At 39.7% G+C, this 18,221-nt stretch overlaps 1 protein-coding gene across 2 annotated transcripts in view; it reads right to left on the reverse strand.

Annotated features, from left to right (window-relative positions):
- LOC100225865 (mucin-5B) overlaps positions 1–14,560 on the reverse strand; it is a 44,941-nt gene extending 30,381 nt beyond the window's left edge. For both annotated transcript variants that reach the window (XM_072929800.1, XM_072929799.1), the window contains exons 1-14: positions 14,193–14,560; positions 11,928–12,019; positions 11,489–11,685; positions 9,611–9,866; positions 8,091–8,205; positions 6,673–6,760; positions 5,665–5,798; positions 5,018–5,243; positions 4,095–4,220; positions 3,255–3,372; positions 1,896–2,034; positions 1,205–1,306; positions 937–1,006; positions 562–699 (exon numbers count right to left, since the gene is read on the reverse strand). In XM_072929800.1, the coding sequence (XP_072785901.1) occupies positions 562–699; positions 937–1,006; positions 1,205–1,306; positions 1,896–2,034; positions 3,255–3,372; positions 4,095–4,220; positions 5,018–5,243; positions 5,665–5,798; positions 6,673–6,760; positions 8,091–8,205; positions 9,611–9,866; positions 11,489–11,570 (1,594 nt within the window). In that variant the 5' untranslated portion in view covers positions 11,571–11,685; positions 11,928–12,019; positions 14,193–14,560. The remainder of the gene's footprint in view (positions 1–561; positions 700–936; positions 1,007–1,204; positions 1,307–1,895; positions 2,035–3,254; positions 3,373–4,094; positions 4,221–5,017; positions 5,244–5,664; positions 5,799–6,672; positions 6,761–8,090; positions 8,206–9,610; positions 9,867–11,488; positions 11,686–11,927; positions 12,020–14,192) is intronic.
- Between the last annotated feature and the right edge of the window lie 3,661 nt (positions 14,561–18,221).

Below are 18,221 nucleotides of genomic sequence, written 5' to 3' on the forward strand. Positions count from 1 at the left end.
TGTGGGAGGAAAAAAAAAAAAAAAAAAAAAAGGCAAAAGAAAATAAGAAATTGCTAGATGCATGAAGAAAGGAATGGCTTCTAGATGAACACTCAGCTCTGTAATGGACCTCGCCTGAGACAAATCCATTTTTCTTCAGCGACTTCCTGATGTTTGCACAAATCTAATAGGACCCTGTGTTTAAAGTGTATTTATTATTTTTCTGCATTACAGTAGGACTTAGTGATAGCACAGGGATTGGAACTGCTTAAATGTGCTTCAGTAAATACTGGCAGACAGATAATATCTTCCCCAAAGGCTTATAAATAAAGGAAATGGCAAAAGAAAAACAAAATGGGTCAGAGAGACGGTGTAATCCCATTGCACAGACAGGAAACAGAAGCACAAAAATCTTAAATGGTGTAAACAGGAGATTATTGGCAAAACCAAGAATGTAGTCTGCACTTCACAAGTGACTGATGAAGGCCTGTTTAAACAAATAGAGTCTAAAAGATTTGCACACACTAAACATCACAGAGATTTTCTTCAGCACATTGAAGGGTTTAGCCTTATGTGTCCTACCAGATGTGCCGTTCTGAAAAGAATGATCAACTGTTATGGAGAGCTGCATTACAGGTTTCATTTGCACTCGGATCTGCACTCCAGCTGAGCTCAAGATCTGGATGAAAAATGTAGATTGTCTGAAGATGGTGATGCCATCTAAAGAGGAAAGAGAAAAAGAAAAGATATTGTATGCACTGGCAAATCTTTACAAAGCTGAGTAAACAGGAACTTCCATTTGCCAGTGCATGCAGTAACACAGAGATTCCCAGAGAATCCCAGACCAAGTATCCACCTAACAGTGAGCAGGCTCATGTTATTTTCAGAGAAAGGAGCAGGAATTCCTCTGCAAAAGATATAGGCTATTCCGTGGAAGATGTGAAGAAGGGGATTTACCTTTTTTTACAGGTAGCTTCACAATGAAATTGTTCATGTAGATATTTCCACAGGAACATATTTTTATAGTCTGCAAGGAAAAGGTAAAAAAGCCCACAGTAGTCAGACAGACAAGAGCAACCTGACAAGCTTCATTAAGCATGAAGTAGTGTATTCAAAACTTCATCACTCTGGGGTCAGTGTAACTCAGTGTCCAGACAACATACAAATAATGTAAGGAAAATAGAAGTGACTTCCTATATATTGCTAACTAAAGACAGTTACTCACAGTTCTTCCTAGTGTGACCAATACATTCTTCAGGCAAGTCATTGTCCTTGAAGTCCCACACTGAATGATCTCCCCAATCACCACAACTGTGTCATCAGTGTTCTGAGAAGACATGAGAAAGATATGTGCAGACATTGTTAGCATGTTACAGGCTGGGAGCTTGAAGAGAAAAATGTGTCATTGAAAGGCTAAGAAGGAGTAATGAAAGAACTGGGGTATTTGATATCTAACTGCAACTGGTTATTTCATTGCCAAAATCAATAATTTCACGAGCTTTCCTTTGCACTCTTTTTCCTTGCTATCAGCTTGTGTGGATCTCATTTGCAGGCATTCACAGATAATTCACTCTTTTTGCAGGAATTTTGATTCATCCACTTCCTTCTGACAGTCACACATGAAGAAAATTTCAAAAGAAATGCTTGAATCAACACTGATACTTCCATTAAGAAAATTATTTAATTTAAAAAAGTACAAGTATGTTGAAGCTGCAAAACTTTGAAGCTAAGCATCACCAATTGATTTGCAATCCATTGCAAATTCAAAAATTTATGGGGTTTAAGACTGAGCATGTGTATAAGTGCTTTGCTGGATTGGTGCCATTTAATTAAATTAAGACATAAGAAACTCCTGCACTGTTTAAAGCCTCATGTTACTAAGGAGATTTAGGAGTGAAAAGAGAAATTGCTCATACCTTAGCTAAGACATAGTGACAGTTGCCATGAAAATTGAACCTCTTATTATCAAATGTTGTTATATGGAATCCTCCATCTATGTGGCAACTTCCAGAGCAGGGCAGAGAGATACAGCTCCAGTGGCCTCCTTTGCAAGTACTGTGCAAAACCCAAAAAGCAGCCATTAGAATGAACACAGTTTCAAGGGAGCAAAGGTGATACACCATTTTAATCTGCATAGATGTGGTTTCTTTGTATTTTTAGTTCATTATCTTGGCTTCTTAGTCAAACCCTGTGGGTGGAAGCCTTTATATTAGGCCCTCAAAGTGTAAGGGTTAAATTTCTATCAGTGAAAGAATTAACTGCATTGGCCTTTGGGCTGGCTCCCTCAAGGACACACTGAGCTGGGAAAACAAGAGATGGTTTTCTGGGCTTAATTGTTTACTTGACTTCTTGAAGAAAGAAAGAACCCCTTCAAGCAGGACCTTGCAACATCTTGTACTACTGATGCAACTGTTCAGCAAGTCACTGACATGAGGTTTCAGCAGCTAATTGTGGAGGGCCTGAGATAATGAGCAATTGTCACACCTGTGCACACAAGAAGAAAACAGTCCAGCCACACAGGCTCGGGCTTTGAGGGGAGTAAATGAGGATGTGGCAAGATGGGAGCTACACAAAGCCCATTAAGTTCAATTCTCAAAATTTCTGGGATTTGAGGAGCATTTTCTTAAAATGCAGGATTATCCAAAGGGACTTGCAGAATGTTTGGCCATGTACAATACCGTATTTCATTCCTCCCTATAGTAAAGCTTTAATTGATGGTCAAAAAATGATGCTGTGTCACAGGAGCCCAGATAGCACATAAAGACTAAGAAATAAAACTGTTTTGGGAGTAATATACCTAAGATCTAATCATCTTTCACCAGCGCAGATGGAGATGGGTTCAAGCTGCCAGATTTTTTTCTAAATCAAATAATTCTCAAGGATCAGGACTTCTGAGGTCTGGCCTTTAAACAGCCTTGTGGAGATCCAGATGTTGTTGGAAGTGCCACTTATTAACATGGTATGACTTCTCACCTCACTCTAGTGGCCAAAGTCTCTGAATTAATCAGTAAAGAGTCTCATTTTTTCTACATTCTGAAACCTTAAGTTTTTACAAGCAGTTTCAAGTGAAGGTGGGTAATAACTATGTGTGGTTGAGGAATACTTTTAAGTTTTCCCACACCATCAGAATTCAGAGCAAGGTTTTGAATTGTTATTTAAGACAAGTGACAGGAAAAAACATATATAAAAAAAGGAGGAAAGTACAGAATGCAACTCATCAGTGTTTTGAAATAAATATTTCTGCCTTATTAGTGCAATCAAAACCACAACGGTACCAGTTCTGGCAGGGAGTGGAGTAAGTTCCTCCAGATGAGTAGACTTTGCCTTGAAATGTACAGGGGCAGCTGTCTCTGGGGATGCACTTCTTGCTGCTGAGGTCATCAAGGATAGTTCCTGTTCAGACACAATGGCTAGTTAGTATTTCTTTGGCGTGTCTGGGAAATGCCATCAAGGAAGATTAGAGTCTGGAAAAAACTCTGGAGTATTCAGCATTTCTTAAAATGAATGGGATACTTTTAATGGAAAACACCACACCAGGCCCTTTCAGATGTTAATGGATGGGTAATATTTGTTACTAGAACTCAAATGAAAGCAATGCAAAACTCAAAGAATATTTCCTTTTACCAAAATTTTAACTGTGAGCAGGATTATCAAGTGCCAGATTGCAAGGGTTTGAGCCAGTCTCCATCCTTTTCTAATAGTGAATCTAACAGAAATCAGAGCCTCATGTTAGACTATTTCATGTGCAAATTTACACATGCACATACATGGAAATGCAAGTATGTTTTATGTCACTTAAGCTACAGCTTGATTCTGTGTCATAGCAGGGAGACATCTCATGTGACATCTTCACCTGCATGCTTACTGTCTTGAGAACACCTCTTCTCTTGCCATATCTGCACCATTTTTTCCCTGTCTAGTCCTTAGAAGTCTTGGCCTCCTTTCTCCAGTGTCAGGATCTCATACCTTTAGAAATCTGGTTCTTCCAAGAAGAAAGTTGGTGAATTATGCTAGAAGAAGCAGTATTTTTGTTGTGTGAAATGGTAAAGAGAGGGAACAACCCCCGTTTTTGTCCCTTGATGTGTGTGATCATTGGCAGAAGTGAGCTGCCTTACCAGGAGGACAGAAACAGCCATCTGTACATGGGGCTTTACAAATCTTGCTCCTTTCTGGATCTGCACATGTGTCAGCACAGGAATTTCCACATTCCATGTACTCCATGTTGTTTGGGCATTCCTGATCTGCAAGACCAAAACAAAATGGAGTACGTTAATGATGTATTTATAATATCTCTCAAATTGTTGTGTCACTACCCAAACCCTTCTTCCTCCTTTCCCCCATATCTTTTTTCCAAAACCTTCTATCCAGATATGTTATGTTTGTTTACCCTCTTAAAGGAATGTTTTATGGCCACTTTTACTTTATCTTTTGGACAAAACTGTGCTGCTGGGAAAGGTGAGCTATTTCACATTACTTTACTAGCTCAAGGTTGGAGGAAGTCACAATACAAGCAAAGAACACCAGAATAATTTAGGTGGTTATAACAGTTTATTATTGCCTGAAGCATCAGTTCTTCTGGCATTAATTTGCTATCCCAATCCACACCAGCAATTTGGGTGAACTACCTGTAGCTTTCCCCCTGGATTTAAAGAGATTTCCTGCTCACTAACTGGACTACTGAGTATGAAAACACAGGGCAGGATAAGTACAAACATATTGCTCTTCTCAGTAACTACCTCTGTCTAGTTTTCACCATGTTGAAATAAGGCTCTTTATGAGTTAACTGTGCAGAGAAAAATTAAAAAATAAAAAGAACTCAAGAAAACTTAGCTGTAAGAAGGAGGTGGGCAACATCGAGGTATAGTTCTAATTTAAGGAGCAAAATCATGTTAAATTTGTAGAAGTTTTTCCATTAACAATGTTTGTGTCAAAGTATTTTCACAGATTGATTCAAGGTAGTTACCAGAGCTTTGCTCTGCTGGGATCAGAATACTTGTGTAAAGGTCTGAAATAAATCTGCAGAGCAGTAGTTACTTACAGCAGAGTTCTTTGGTCCTCCATTCCCCAGGGTCTCCCTTCCTCAGGACACAATCTCGAGAGTACTGGTTTAAAGTGCTGCATATGCAGCTGGGAACCAAATCAGAGTGAGAAGAATTGACTGCACAGTGGCACATATCCTCAGCACAGGTCTCTATGTAGTCATCAAAGGCAACCACTCTGGGGCAGTTTCCAAAACGAGACATAAGTTTCTTGCATCCTTTTTTCTAATAAAAAACAAAAAAAACCCCAACAACAAAACAGGAGGGAAAGAAAAGCAATACTTGACATTTTACCACCTTTTAGGTTTTTGAAGATGCACCCTGAGTTTTGATAACACAGTTCCAGGGTCGCAGAATAATTCCAGTTGGAAGGGATCTCAGGAGATTATCCAGTCTAACTTTCTGTCCCTATGTCCTTTGCCTTGGACTGGAAACTGTCATTCAATTAGGCATTTTCCCAATATCTATTTCTTTAATACCACAACAGGATATTCTTTCAGCTATGAGATAATAATTTTGCTCAAAATCATGTGCAGGGTCCTGAAAAATTAACTTTAGTGCATGCTCTGAAATTAAGATTTGTTTCAACAGTTTCTTCAACACTGTAGGTCAGGAGGGTTTGTACTTCTTAGTCCCAGACACTTACATATGAATTGCATCTATTGTCTTTCCTCCTGGGATGTCTTCCAGTGTGGTCATCTGGGCTCACATCAGTACACTTTTGTGATGGATCCTCTACTTTGTGGAAGTTCCCAAACTGTCTTGGATGCATTTTATACCCTGCAAAACACCCCAGATGCATTTGAGTAACTTCCTCACAATTCTTTAAGTCAATTAATGGGCTATAAAAACGTACTTACTCTTTGGGCTCAAAGGCAGTATGCACTTCATGAGATACCCAAATTTAACTAGCAAACATATCTTATAGAGGATGACAGCCTGATATGACCTTTTGTTGGGCTAGAGTCAGGAATCTGGCACACTTGTATCAAGGCCTGCTGTCAGCCCAGGCATTTAAAATCATGTAAGACTCTTGAACTTTCTGTTACTTCTGATCATTTCCAAAGACTTCTCTTTGTTTGGGGTGTGTTTGATCTTTCAGAGTTTTCTGTTCACATGTATAACAGTCATACAGGTATTACATAAAGGATGTTGTTACAACTTTGGATTCAGTCCTGCAGCTGATATCCCAGGATGAAGGTTTCTTTCCATCCAGACAACCTGGTGCAGGATTAGAGGCTCAGCTATTTGCAATATCTAAAGGTGCCAGTGGATGGCACCACAGTTTCTTCAGAGATACTTTGTGGTTTCCCTGATGCTTTCATTCCATTATAGAGGCAAAAATAATCACAAACAGAATGATTAAAAAAGAAGAACAGAAAATGCACTTGTGCATTCCCTGAAAGTATGTTATTGTCAGTGGGGAACCTGACAATGTTGTTGCATGATAGCCAAATGATTAATTTTGGTCAAAGAGGTTGGAGACTCTTACAAATATGAAAAGAGCAGAAAACCCCAAATATCTCAGAACCTCTTAAAATACATCTCCTGTATATGAAAATCTGAAAGCCTACTCAGAGGAAACAAATACCAGGTTTCATGTCATGTATTAGGAGGTCTGTTCTGGGTGGAATATGCTGTATTTACGACCTACCATCCAAAATCAAATCATTCTTCTCATTGCCATCATAGTTCCCACATAGACCACATATTTTCTCTTTATATGTTTCTTCCAGGTCCAGCTACAAAAGAGGAAACACAGAGTTTAAAGGCTTTTCCCCATATCAGCAGCACTTGTTGCAAAGTGGTTCACAACAGAACAGTGCAATAGCAGAAATGCCCATTCCCAGATTCTAGCAATCTCCTTTTCTGGTACAAATCTCTCATAAAACTTATCTGCAGACAGGTTGAATTCAAATGGGAAGAGAATCCTCCAACAATTCCTAACCACTACAGAGGTAACTAAAGTGTGTTGAATTACTGGATTAATCCCTGCACCAGTGTCTCCCAGTATAGAGAAACTGACATAAAAACATTTGGTACATCTTGCAGGGTACCCCTGCTCCTCTCTGGGCAGGTCAGATAACTATTTTAATGCTGGATGCTGTAAAGAAGCAGCATTCTGGCTAAATTTTTGCCATGTATAATGGGTTTTCTAGTCCATAGGGTGATGGAAAATTTTATAGCACTTCTAGGCGTGGGTCTGCCAAGCATTACTTGCTTCCCCATGCTTAGTGGAAATAAACAGCCAGGTTAGCACACTATTGCCTTGCTGGACAAAACTATTGCACCTTATCACTCCTACATGCTGGGGGAACAGTACTGGTGCCACTCAGGTCCACCCAAAAAAGGCAGCGCTTTTGCTGCTGTTGTGTCCACTCTACAGTAATGTACAAATACTGCCTTTAACACTTTAGATATTGATTAGTACACAGGAAGAGGGAAAGCAAATGCTTCAATAAATCAGAATTTCAATATAATCTGATTACTTCCTGGTATTTTTTCTCTCTACTCCCTTTTTACTCTTGCTCTATCTCTCTGAATGACAAAACATGACACACAACTTCCATTTAGTTAATCTCAGTCCTGACTGGGAAGGATAAGTGTTCACACCCAAAAGTGTAAATGCACTGGTACAGAAGAGGATATTCCAGGGTAGATGTTTAGAGGAGAATTCCCATATAGCATCACTTTGGAATGAAAGAGGCCAAGGTCTGAACTGGTCACACATATCAGTTTCCCATACAAGATGGGCACAATACAGAGTAGCAAGGCAGAGCTGGAGGGCTGTTGCTGCCAGTGCCCCATAGAGCAAGGAAATAACTGCAGATGTGCTGTATTCAGGATTAACCCTGTTGTCACATAAAATTAGCTGGAAATACCATGGGGTTGTGCTCCCATGTTCCTGCCCTGTGAAACTATTGCTCAGTTTGGTATTTCTCTATCTGCTTATGGATAGAGTGATACCTCCCTCCCATCATTTCATATATCAACACAGTGCCTGCATCCAGCCTTGCTTTTCATTACTGATGAGATTCACCAGGAGGAAAACAACTAACTGACTGTTCATACTAGGAGAGTGTCAGCCCAGTTCCACTTGAGTGTCAGGCCCAGCTTGGAAGTGACTTGGAAGTAAGTACAGGTGTCCTCAATCAGAATGCTCTTCAAGCTGAAAGGCATGGCAATCCTGGAAATTTGAGGGGACAAAACAGATTGCAATGAAAAAAAGACTGATGAAATCCTTACAGATATATAGGAAGGAAAACTAGAGTCAAAAGGGATTAAATAAGACATGGAAACACTCTTTGCAAGGTCAGACTTTGTCCACACAATGCATTACATTGTCCACTGTGTCCTTTTACCAACCTTAATCCATAACACAATGCATTTTGGTCTTGTGTCAATACTACATCAGCCACTCAACTGATACTAAGCAGACAAACCCAAGGACCTAACCCTAAAGTTTATAAAGAGCAAGACGACAATATTGGGAAAATGAGCCTCCACATGAGGACACTGCATGTTATCATCATCCTTCCTGGACCTCCTTGATATTTGGGATTCACAAACAGCTCTGTTCTGTTACACATTTACTCATGCAACTCAGACCTACACTACTTTTCCATCTTAGCAAAAAAATTACCATTCAGTTTGCAACAGCCTAAAATCTTAGAAGTTCAGAAAATGGCTAGAAGAGAGGAGATTTCTTGCTCCTTTGATTTAGAAGAACACATATGGGCTTCAGTGCTGTGATTACAACAGAGTGGTGCTATTCTGTATTCAGTTGTTTCTAGAAGCCTGTCAAGACAGCCCATATGCTTGCAATTTTCTCTTCAGCAAAATTGTGAAGGGTTTTCCCAGAGTCAAATGTTGCCTAGGCCCTTCATAATTCTTTGCTAGGAGCAGGACTTCGCACTTCTCAAGAGGACTGCCCTTAATATTGTGCCCAACTTTCAGCTATTGTTGCATATGATTTTACTTCAGAAATATTTCTACCCTTCTCTTTGCAGTTTCCTTTGTGCTTCACTTTGAATTGGAATTAAAGGTGTGGATTTTGACTTCTAAAAAGTTTGCCTTTTCTTATAAGAAGATCCCTGGGCAAGTTGTGATCTGCAAAGCAGAGCAACTTTCTAGACTAATCTATCTGTAAACAGAAAACTATCCCTAAAAGAACCACTTGTTCCTGAACAACAATATAAAAAGTAGGATTAGTACCACAGAAATAATATTTTGAGAAAAAAGAAAAACCACCAATCTTCTACATATCTAAACTTATATAAAGTGTTAGGGTTTATGTACTTTCCTCTACCCTCCCTCTCAAATCAAAGCAACATTAAGGAAACTTTAAAACATCTTCTGTTTTTATAATAGACACATTGCTCTCTACTTTAACTTGTTGGTGTTGGTCCCTGGACTGTGTAGTTTAGTTTAAATGTTTCTTGCCTTCTCAAACACTGGGTGGGGGGGACTCTTCACAATACCCTGTTCCAGAAGCTATGAACATCTCATACACATCCACTGCTTTCCAGTCAGATCACCTGACGCGTAGCAATAAAAATGCAGCTCAAAGAAATATATCAGTCTTTACTCACTTCTTCCCATTCACCGTGATTCCCGTCTCCTTCACCTCCAGGACCACTCCATCAATGGTGACAGTGAAGTAGATCAGGAAGCTGTTCCTGGCACTGCGCCTGATCTGGATGTTAAAGTCCTGGTAGCTGTCATTGCAGTGCGAGGCAAAGACATATGTGCAGGTTCCAGGAAAAGTAAACTTTACATGGTCAAATGTATGGAAGTGGAAATTGCCCCAGGTGACACATTCACTCCTACTGACAGTAGAGACCTGGACTAAAGAAAAATCATAGTAGGGAAGCTTAGAAATTCACCCCATATGAGGTGCTTGTCCTTTTTTTGCTGAAAAACATTAAAGGGGCAGATTTTCAAAGGCAAAAATGATAACTCCTGGAAGAAACTAGCCTTTGGGAAGCAATTTCATCTCACTGAACTTTTGAAGTCCATGACTTTTGAAGTACAGATACCTGCAACGTGAGCAGATTAGGCCAGTCTCCTTTGAAGTTAAGAGTGAAAAGCAGAAGTGGTTCAGCTTTCTCATCTTACATATGTGCTTAGCAAGAAGACACTGTAAACCACATGCATCTCTCCATTGTCTAGAAAGGCTGTGTCTATATTCATGCTGCAGACATATTTGCACTGTAGATATGTAAAGTGAAGTGAGGAGAATCCCATTCTGGATGTCTACGTCTCATTTAACTTAGGCAAGACTTTGTGTTGAGTGCTTTCCAGGAGATATCACAGGTGGCATGAATTTACAGCAAAGTGGCAGCTGCTGATCTCAGTACTTGAGGCTGCTACCAGCTTCAGCTGTTGTCTAAGAGATAGTTGGTTTTCCTTCTAAACCAAAAGTCATGTTTTGGACCTCTAAGCTGTACCTCTGTCAAAGGTATAGATATATAGTCTAAGTGCATATAAGACATTACTTCAGAAAGCAATTTTCACCCTACAGAGCTTCACAAAGAAAATATGAATCACCTTGAATTAAATTCTACATGCCTGCTACAAAATGCTTTCAGCATTTCTTCGGAAAGAATGACAAATGAAATGGGAAAATTTCTTTGTGTTATTCAGGCAGCATGTTTAGGACTATTAACATAGCAACATCCACCATAGATCAAATCAAAAACAGTTATTCATTTACTCAGTGAAATCTAAAATCTTATTAAATATTCCTGCCTAAGAATCAGCAGGGAAGAACTGAGAAATTCAGATCCTTATGTTATAAATGTGTAGCCCAAACTCAAGTGCCCAGTAAGTCCTTGCAGAAACAGCTTTTTAAAGGGACTGCTACTGTCATAGGTGGTTGCAACACTGAAGTTTGGCACTTTTCTACACAGTTGTGAGGGCAAGTGAGAAAGTTTGGCTATCCTGGAAGTGAAATTGCTGGAATTACTAAGCCAGCAATAACTGGTACATCAGCTATGTATTAAGCAGTTGGGAAAAGTGTAAGACATTAAAAATCAAACCAGGAGGCAGCAGTGCAGCAGACCACAAAAATGTGATTCCTGCTAATGCAGAATTTCATACTGGTCAATCAAGCCTAGCTGGTGATATGGTAAATGCTTCTTTTAGGAAGAATATGTGTGAAATGTGTTGAAAAGGGTGTCACCATTTTTTTTGTTTTGTTTTTTGGTGCAAACTGCATTCAGAGGGTCTCCTCTTTAAGTTTAGTCACTTAGGACATAAAACAGTTGACACACTACCTAGTAATGAAAGAAGAATAGAAATACTTAAATGGTTGACAATCAGGATAAAAATGTACAATGTTTAACAGTATCCTGCATGCCTAAAGCTCTTACATTAATATATTACACATTTTCATTTATCAACTCTATTTCTCACCTATGGAGAGCTGTATGAGAGCAAGTAATGCAAGAATTATATTATTTTCTTACCTATCTGAACTGGTTCTTTGCCCTTGCAAAAACTCCAAATTAGACAGAAGATCCAAAATGATCTCCCATTTTTTATTTCCATCTTGCCATGAAGTCGTAACTTGAAAATCCTTTCAGGGAAGTGTTTTTTCTTGGCTTATAGGCAGATTTTTATAGTCCAGGAGTTTGGCATGAGAACAAAACCCATGGCAGGGTCCCTGAAAGGTGGAGCTTCATTAAATTTTCTTTCAGTAATTCATTATTAGCACCCAGAAACCTCCTCTCTTTCAGACAAGACAGGTATCCAGCTCTTTCTTTCTTTATGGGGGCAGAGAGCTGTCTGTTTCTAATTTCCTCCTTTGAAATAGGTCCCCTCACCCTCCTCCTACAGTTGTTACTTCTTTGGCAGCAATAGCTTTTATTTTTTATAACATCTGATTAGTTAGGAGCAATCACTGACCTCTTTCAGAGTTTTTCTCTGTCTTGCACATGAGCAGAATCCCCCATCACAAGAAATATGTTTGTTGCCTCTACCAGCTTTAATGGTGACTTCTAAAGAAAGCAAAAAGTATTATCAGGTCAGGCATAATGTGTGGTTTATTTAGAGCAAAATCTTTTGGCAGGAAGGCATTGCCCTTTAAGAAATGTATCCAAAATATCTTACAAAAAAAAGGCCAGATTTACTGCTTCAATAGACCAGAAACAAAACCAAAAGTGTAAAACTTCTCACCTCAACTGCACAAATAGGATTTAATTTATTCTTTATGCACACAGAAGTGGTGGATTCTCCAAACATCATAAGGGAGCAGTGCCCAAGTCCCATCATAATGTAGACCACAATTCGTTCCTTCACCACCTAAATTACGCTGCTATGAAAGGGTCCCTTGGTTCCCTCAAAGTACTTTAATACATAAAAATACCACATACCCATACAAATTCAGTGAGTTTGGTCATGAACTCTACAGCCCCTTGTAGGACATCCTACAAGGGTATTTTGACATCAGTAATTTTAGAGTCCTTTCTAGAGATTTACTTGCTCTCTTGACAGAAACTGACCTTCCATTTCTTTTCCTCATTTGTGCCATGGAGAACTGCTCCTGACAAGAGAAGAAGCCTCTCAGCTACTCCCAGAAAATCCGACATAGATAACAGACATTCCCACACTTCCAGCTGCTCTATCCCCTTTGGGAAAAGGAGTAAAGTCATAGTGATTGCCAGTAGTTAAGTGAGCGCAGATACAGTTTACGGTGGACATAATTTTGCCCCTTCTTGCAAGGCCTCAGGTCAAGCCTGCCCATGCACCCATTGGGGAATATAAATGTCTTTTATCTGGTTGGCAGGCAGCAAGCAGGGCCTTGGGAACAGGGTCTTGCTCACTGCTTTGCCAGACTTTGTGCTATTGCCAAAGTGGAGTGTCCCAAAGCTGGCCCACTGCTGCTGTCCTACACAGGTACAAGGTGCTTTGCAGAATTGCAGGTGACAGCATCTGCCAGATGAAGATTTGCTGCCGCCCTTGCTCTAAAGAAAACTCTGCACCAGTGTGCGTAAGCATTGTGCAGGACATGAAACATGAGTTCATGTTACCCCTTTGCCGCTGTCCATGTCCCATTAATTCCATTGTCAGTCGAACTTGAGGCAGGGCACTACTGGAAGGCAGCTCTTGAAGCCCTGCCATTTTGGCTGGAATACAGAACCAACAGACTTCATGGAAGTCATGGATTGCTGCTACTTTTCCTTTTACTCACAGCACATCTTCCCTCCTGATCTCTGTCCAAATAGGTACAAAGTAAGTTAGGAGAATACCTAGTAGATAAATTTAACCACGAGAATATGACACTAGAAATATGAGGATGATCTGAAATTGAATACAGTGAAATACCAACACTCAAATTCAACAGATTCTCCTGGTAATTTTTATACTGAGTTCTTGTTCAAGCCACAGAACAGTGCTAATGGCAGGTGTGGGGAAGGGCTGTGAAGCCCAGGAGAAAAAGCATATAAATCAGTAGACTGCAGATACAGACTAAGAGAGCATAGTTGAGGGTAAAGGTGGATAGCTGAAATACATTAGTTTTCCAAAATCAATGCTATTGTCAAAATCCAAATGCAGAACTCTGCTGAGACAAAGTCCATGTGTTTTCAGTCACTGTCCTCTTCATTTCCAATTCCCACACAAGAAATCAAAGTATCTATTTCATTTATTTTGGTATGAGAGTAGAAGGAAGAAAATGACTCTAGGAATATGATTCCCAACTGTGGAAAAAAAACCCCTTTATTCCCACTGAGCTGCACAAAAGCAGCAGGAGCCATGTAATAACTGCTTGCCAAAGATACCCTTCAGGTTGGAGTAGTCCTTTGTTGACAAAGACATAGTGAGGTTGACCTCTGCAACTTCCAGCCCTTTGTGTTCTACCTGTGGGGTAATTCAAGGTAATGCGAGGATGGGCAGGAGGAATGAGCTAAGGCATGACTTCCCCCTGTAAGCCCCACTTAGCACTTAGGCCTGGGAAGAACATATTAACATGAACAGCACATATTAAAAGTTTTCAAGGAAAAGGCAGAATAAAACAAATGATTCATTGAACAAACATTCACTTATGCTCTATTCAGCAGAGAAAGTAGTATTAGTCATTTGGGATCCTACCCTGAGAAAAGCAAGAGCAAAACTCAACGCAGAGAAATGGGAAACCCAGTCCTCTTGCTCTGTACCTAGCCATTTTCTTACCTCTGCTTGTCTGCTCTGTCATTTATGCCATTCCTTTGCCATTTCTTGGGGAGCAGAGTTTCTGTCAATGACTAACCAGAGCTGCTGCTCCTGGCTTCTCCACAGATACTGTGGGCTACACTCCTTAGAAATCACTGGTTGCTTCAATCCTCTGCAACGATTTCAGGGCTACTGACAGGGGAAGGATATTTGCATTCAAATGAAGTTTTTATATTTAAGTGTGGAAACGCTGAGGTTTTCAGGAGAAATACATGGAAGCTTTTCAGAAAGAAATGCAGACTGACAGGGAGTTTACCGGCTGTGTTGATCACTTACCACTGAATCACTGCTATTGGTACAGAAGTTATAACTATTCCCCCCACAGTGACAAAGTGGAATTAATAACTCTTTCCTTTATTGGACCCTGCAGGATAAGAGGCCTTCCCTCTTCTGCAGCTGTATTAGCAAAAAGAACTCCTCTTGGCCCCTTTACAGCCCATTTCATGGATCATTTGCCATTAAAGGGTATGTGATTTTAGTAAATACAATAGGTAAATATTAACTCAGTTTCTTTATCACCACTGACTCACTGAAGATAAGCCATCATGAAGCTAATATAATACACCGGTGACTCACAAAAATATATTTTTGCTACAAACTTGGGAAAAGACACACTCAAGTAGGATGTATCTAGTGGATCAGCGCCCTTCATAGCCAGCCAATTGTACTAAAGTCTGGCAGTTATGTTTGTATCATATCCTTCTGTCAAAAGGGTATGATGATTCCATATGTGCTGTAAAGAGTTATGGCCATCCTGAGTCAGTTCAACACTGGGAGGTTGAGCTTTGTAATCCTCTAACAACCTAGTTTATTTCAGGCAAAACTGGTGCTGCTCCTTGAAATTAGTATCTACTATAATACGGTGTTTTACAAGCACTGTCTAGAAAATAATCCTAGAGAAATTATGTGTGCTCCATTAACAAAGTAATGTTAGCCAGGAAAACATTTCATTTGTCAGGCAGTTTGTGCCAATAATCCACATGATAAAAAACATCCAAAGTGATTTTGGCAAAATATTTTTCATAACTGGTAGTTATAACAATCAGTAATTATCAGTAGAATTCAAGAACAACGTGAAATATCCTTTTTAATAATTTGCATGATATTATAGGATTTAGGAAAGTTACATTAAAATTTCTTTGCTCTATCAGATTTGTGTCTACCACACAGTTTGAAGCAGATGTCATTAAGTATAAGATGATCTGTAGCAGGCAGTGGGAAAGGAGGGAATGGATATCGGCCATTAATTGTCCATTAAAAAACATGATGAATGCCTTCAGTATTTCAGTTTTGGTAGGAGGTGGTTGAATGTTTTCTTACATTTTGCCTTAGAATGGACAAAAAGCTCCTTAACCTCTCATCTTGCCATAGGGCTCCTTGACTTTTTCTGAACAAATCAAGGACATTAGTTATTCCTGTTTGCAAGGAATGAGTCCAGCTGCTCTTTTCTGTTTTTCTTAAGAAGATGTAGATCTTTCAAAATCCATGTACAAGGAGTAATGACACGGCTGAATGGTGTTTGTGCACAGAGGTCTCTTTGACCTATTGGCACTTCCTCACGTAAGAGAGACTCCCTGCATAGAAAGTCATCTCATCAGGAGGTTGGGCCCTAGAGATTTTCTACTTGAAAGGTTTTACTTTAAACAACCTTCCTGGTGGAAAAATATGGGGTAGCAGAACAAAGGGAAGCATATGAATTTTCTGCTTTAATATTTAGAACTTTGATGGCGTTTAGGCTAAAGCAGATTCTACCTCTTTTTAAAAAGCAATTTCTTATTTCCTGGGTACCAAGATAATTCAGAAGAGGCCATTGCATGCTTAATACTGAAGTCTCTATAACCTTGAAATTACATTAAATACATACCCAGTAACCATGTCCACCATGACTGATAGCTACCGCAAGCCAAAAGAAAGGCTATGAGATGGGGCAGAAAGCAAGTTAAGGTGGAAATCTATGCAACCTTGGCCTAGGATTTTTTGTGTGGAATGTAAAATTAACCACCCAAGAACTACCTGTGCTTATGTTTTGCTCAGACTCCCTGTACTTTTATGGAGAAGACTGATCATACAGATCCCATAGATTCTGCAAAAAAGGGCAAGAAATGCTCAGCTATACTAGTCCAAATGGACAAGCTATTGAAATTTAACTGCTGTGTCAGGTCATAGGCACTGTGTAAAGCCACATTCCTGTTGCCTTTTGTTACTTCTTAAAGAAAGCTGCATGGAGCACAGGTGCTCCTTCTCAGTGCCAACTCTGTTCATACTTTCTCTCTGCTTTAGTTTTTTCTAAGTCTTAGAGTAATGAAAACATCACAGTGATGATTTTTACTGTTCTAGAGACTAGTTTGTGAAAAGAATTCAAATATTTTATGTAAGAGTGCTGGAAAGCTGGAACATTACAGGGAATTAAGTTTGTACAGAACAGATTTTAGAAGCATGATGCTGAAAAAGACTTATGGGATTTTCAATATTAGTGATGGAAATATGGCTTAGGTAGTCTGCTTAGGCCTGTTTGGACCTTAGTCTGCGAGGCTGCAAGTTAAAAACATGGGTGTTTGTGGTAGCCTGAAAAGAAAAAGTTAATTTTGGAAATTTGGTCCTGGAAGAGGGCAGTTTGACTTTAAGAACTTGTTCTGCCTTAAAATATCTCCCTACCCCTCAAAGATTCCACTGGGAGGTGAAATTTCAGAAACTGCATATCAATGTTGCAGTTATTTAAACATATTTCATTTTTTGTCAGACCTAAAACTACAATAATGTTTTTCACTATGATCTCAGAGTTTGTAAGTCTATTCTGTCTTTTCTTGGTATCTGAGTTTGCTTTTCCAGACAAGTGCAACAGTATATAACAAGCACAGTAACTGCACGGTTATTTACTTAGGGCTTTGCCTTTACTAAAGTCCTTTCACTGGGACTTATGTGCAGAGTTGCATGTGCCTAGTTCAGTGAAGTGCGGTCTAGCAAAGTACACTCAAACGGTAAACACACTGAAACTTTTATCTTACCCTTCCCACAGAACAAAATAATACTATTAAAGAACATAGTTAGATCAGAAGACAAGGTAGCTATTAGATCAGAAACCCCTACCTTGTATTATTTTGGAAAGAATTCTTCTTGGTTTGCATGTGGTTTTTCCCCTCTTTCTGAATCCCATCTGCCTAACCTCAGATAGCAGCAGTGATTTTTCCATATTGCTAACAAGCATTTTCCTTTCTGTCTCTGGTATTCTCAAAATACTTATCCACTAATGCCTCATAAAACAACTGTGCTCTCTTTATGAGCAAATCTTCTGGGAACTCCTTTTAAACTGGAGATGGAAGTTCTCACTGTGTTGCTTAAGAGTCCTATGAACAACACTGAGTTTCCAGTGCATCTCCAGGTAATGACAAGAAAATTGTTTGAGATTCAAGCTACCTTGGATGAGAAGACTACAAGTGGGAATGAAACCCATGTGATCTTGGACAGCAGAAGCTGGGACCTTAGGTTTTGGTGACTGCAAAGGCTGTGTGACTGGAAGTCCTACTTGCCTCCCAAGAAGGCTTCCCCATTTTCCAAGACAAAACTGAAATTTTTAAGTACTGAGACAGGAAGAAAAAGAAACAAAACAAAGAGAAACCCCTTACCACCAATGAAAGTAGAAGGCTAGACAGAAAGTCTGGAGGAGGTGAACACAGGACTCAGGCAAGGAGACAAGACATGGGCTCTTGCTACTGCTCTCTTTTTGCTAGACTCCAGAAGACAAGGCAGCTCCTGGAGCATTTCTTTGAGGACAGAAAGACTCAAGCCCACTCCCTTCCAGCACCAGTGTTTTCTGTGAAGCTGACAGGGTCCTTTGTGGTAGATCCCACCTGGAAGACAATGGGATCAGAAGGTTCCACAGTCTCGTGAGTCCCTAATGTGCTGATGTCGCCCTTTCAGAGAGGGTTATGGGAGACATTTCCTCAGTTTTTTTTCTGGATTTGCCAGAAGAATCTCTTCTTGTGGCCTGCA

Source organism: Taeniopygia guttata, chromosome 5, assembly GCF_048771995.1.
Source record: "Taeniopygia guttata chromosome 5, bTaeGut7.mat, whole genome shotgun sequence".
Lineage (NCBI taxonomy): Eukaryota > Metazoa > Chordata > Aves > Passeriformes > Estrildidae > Taeniopygia > Taeniopygia guttata.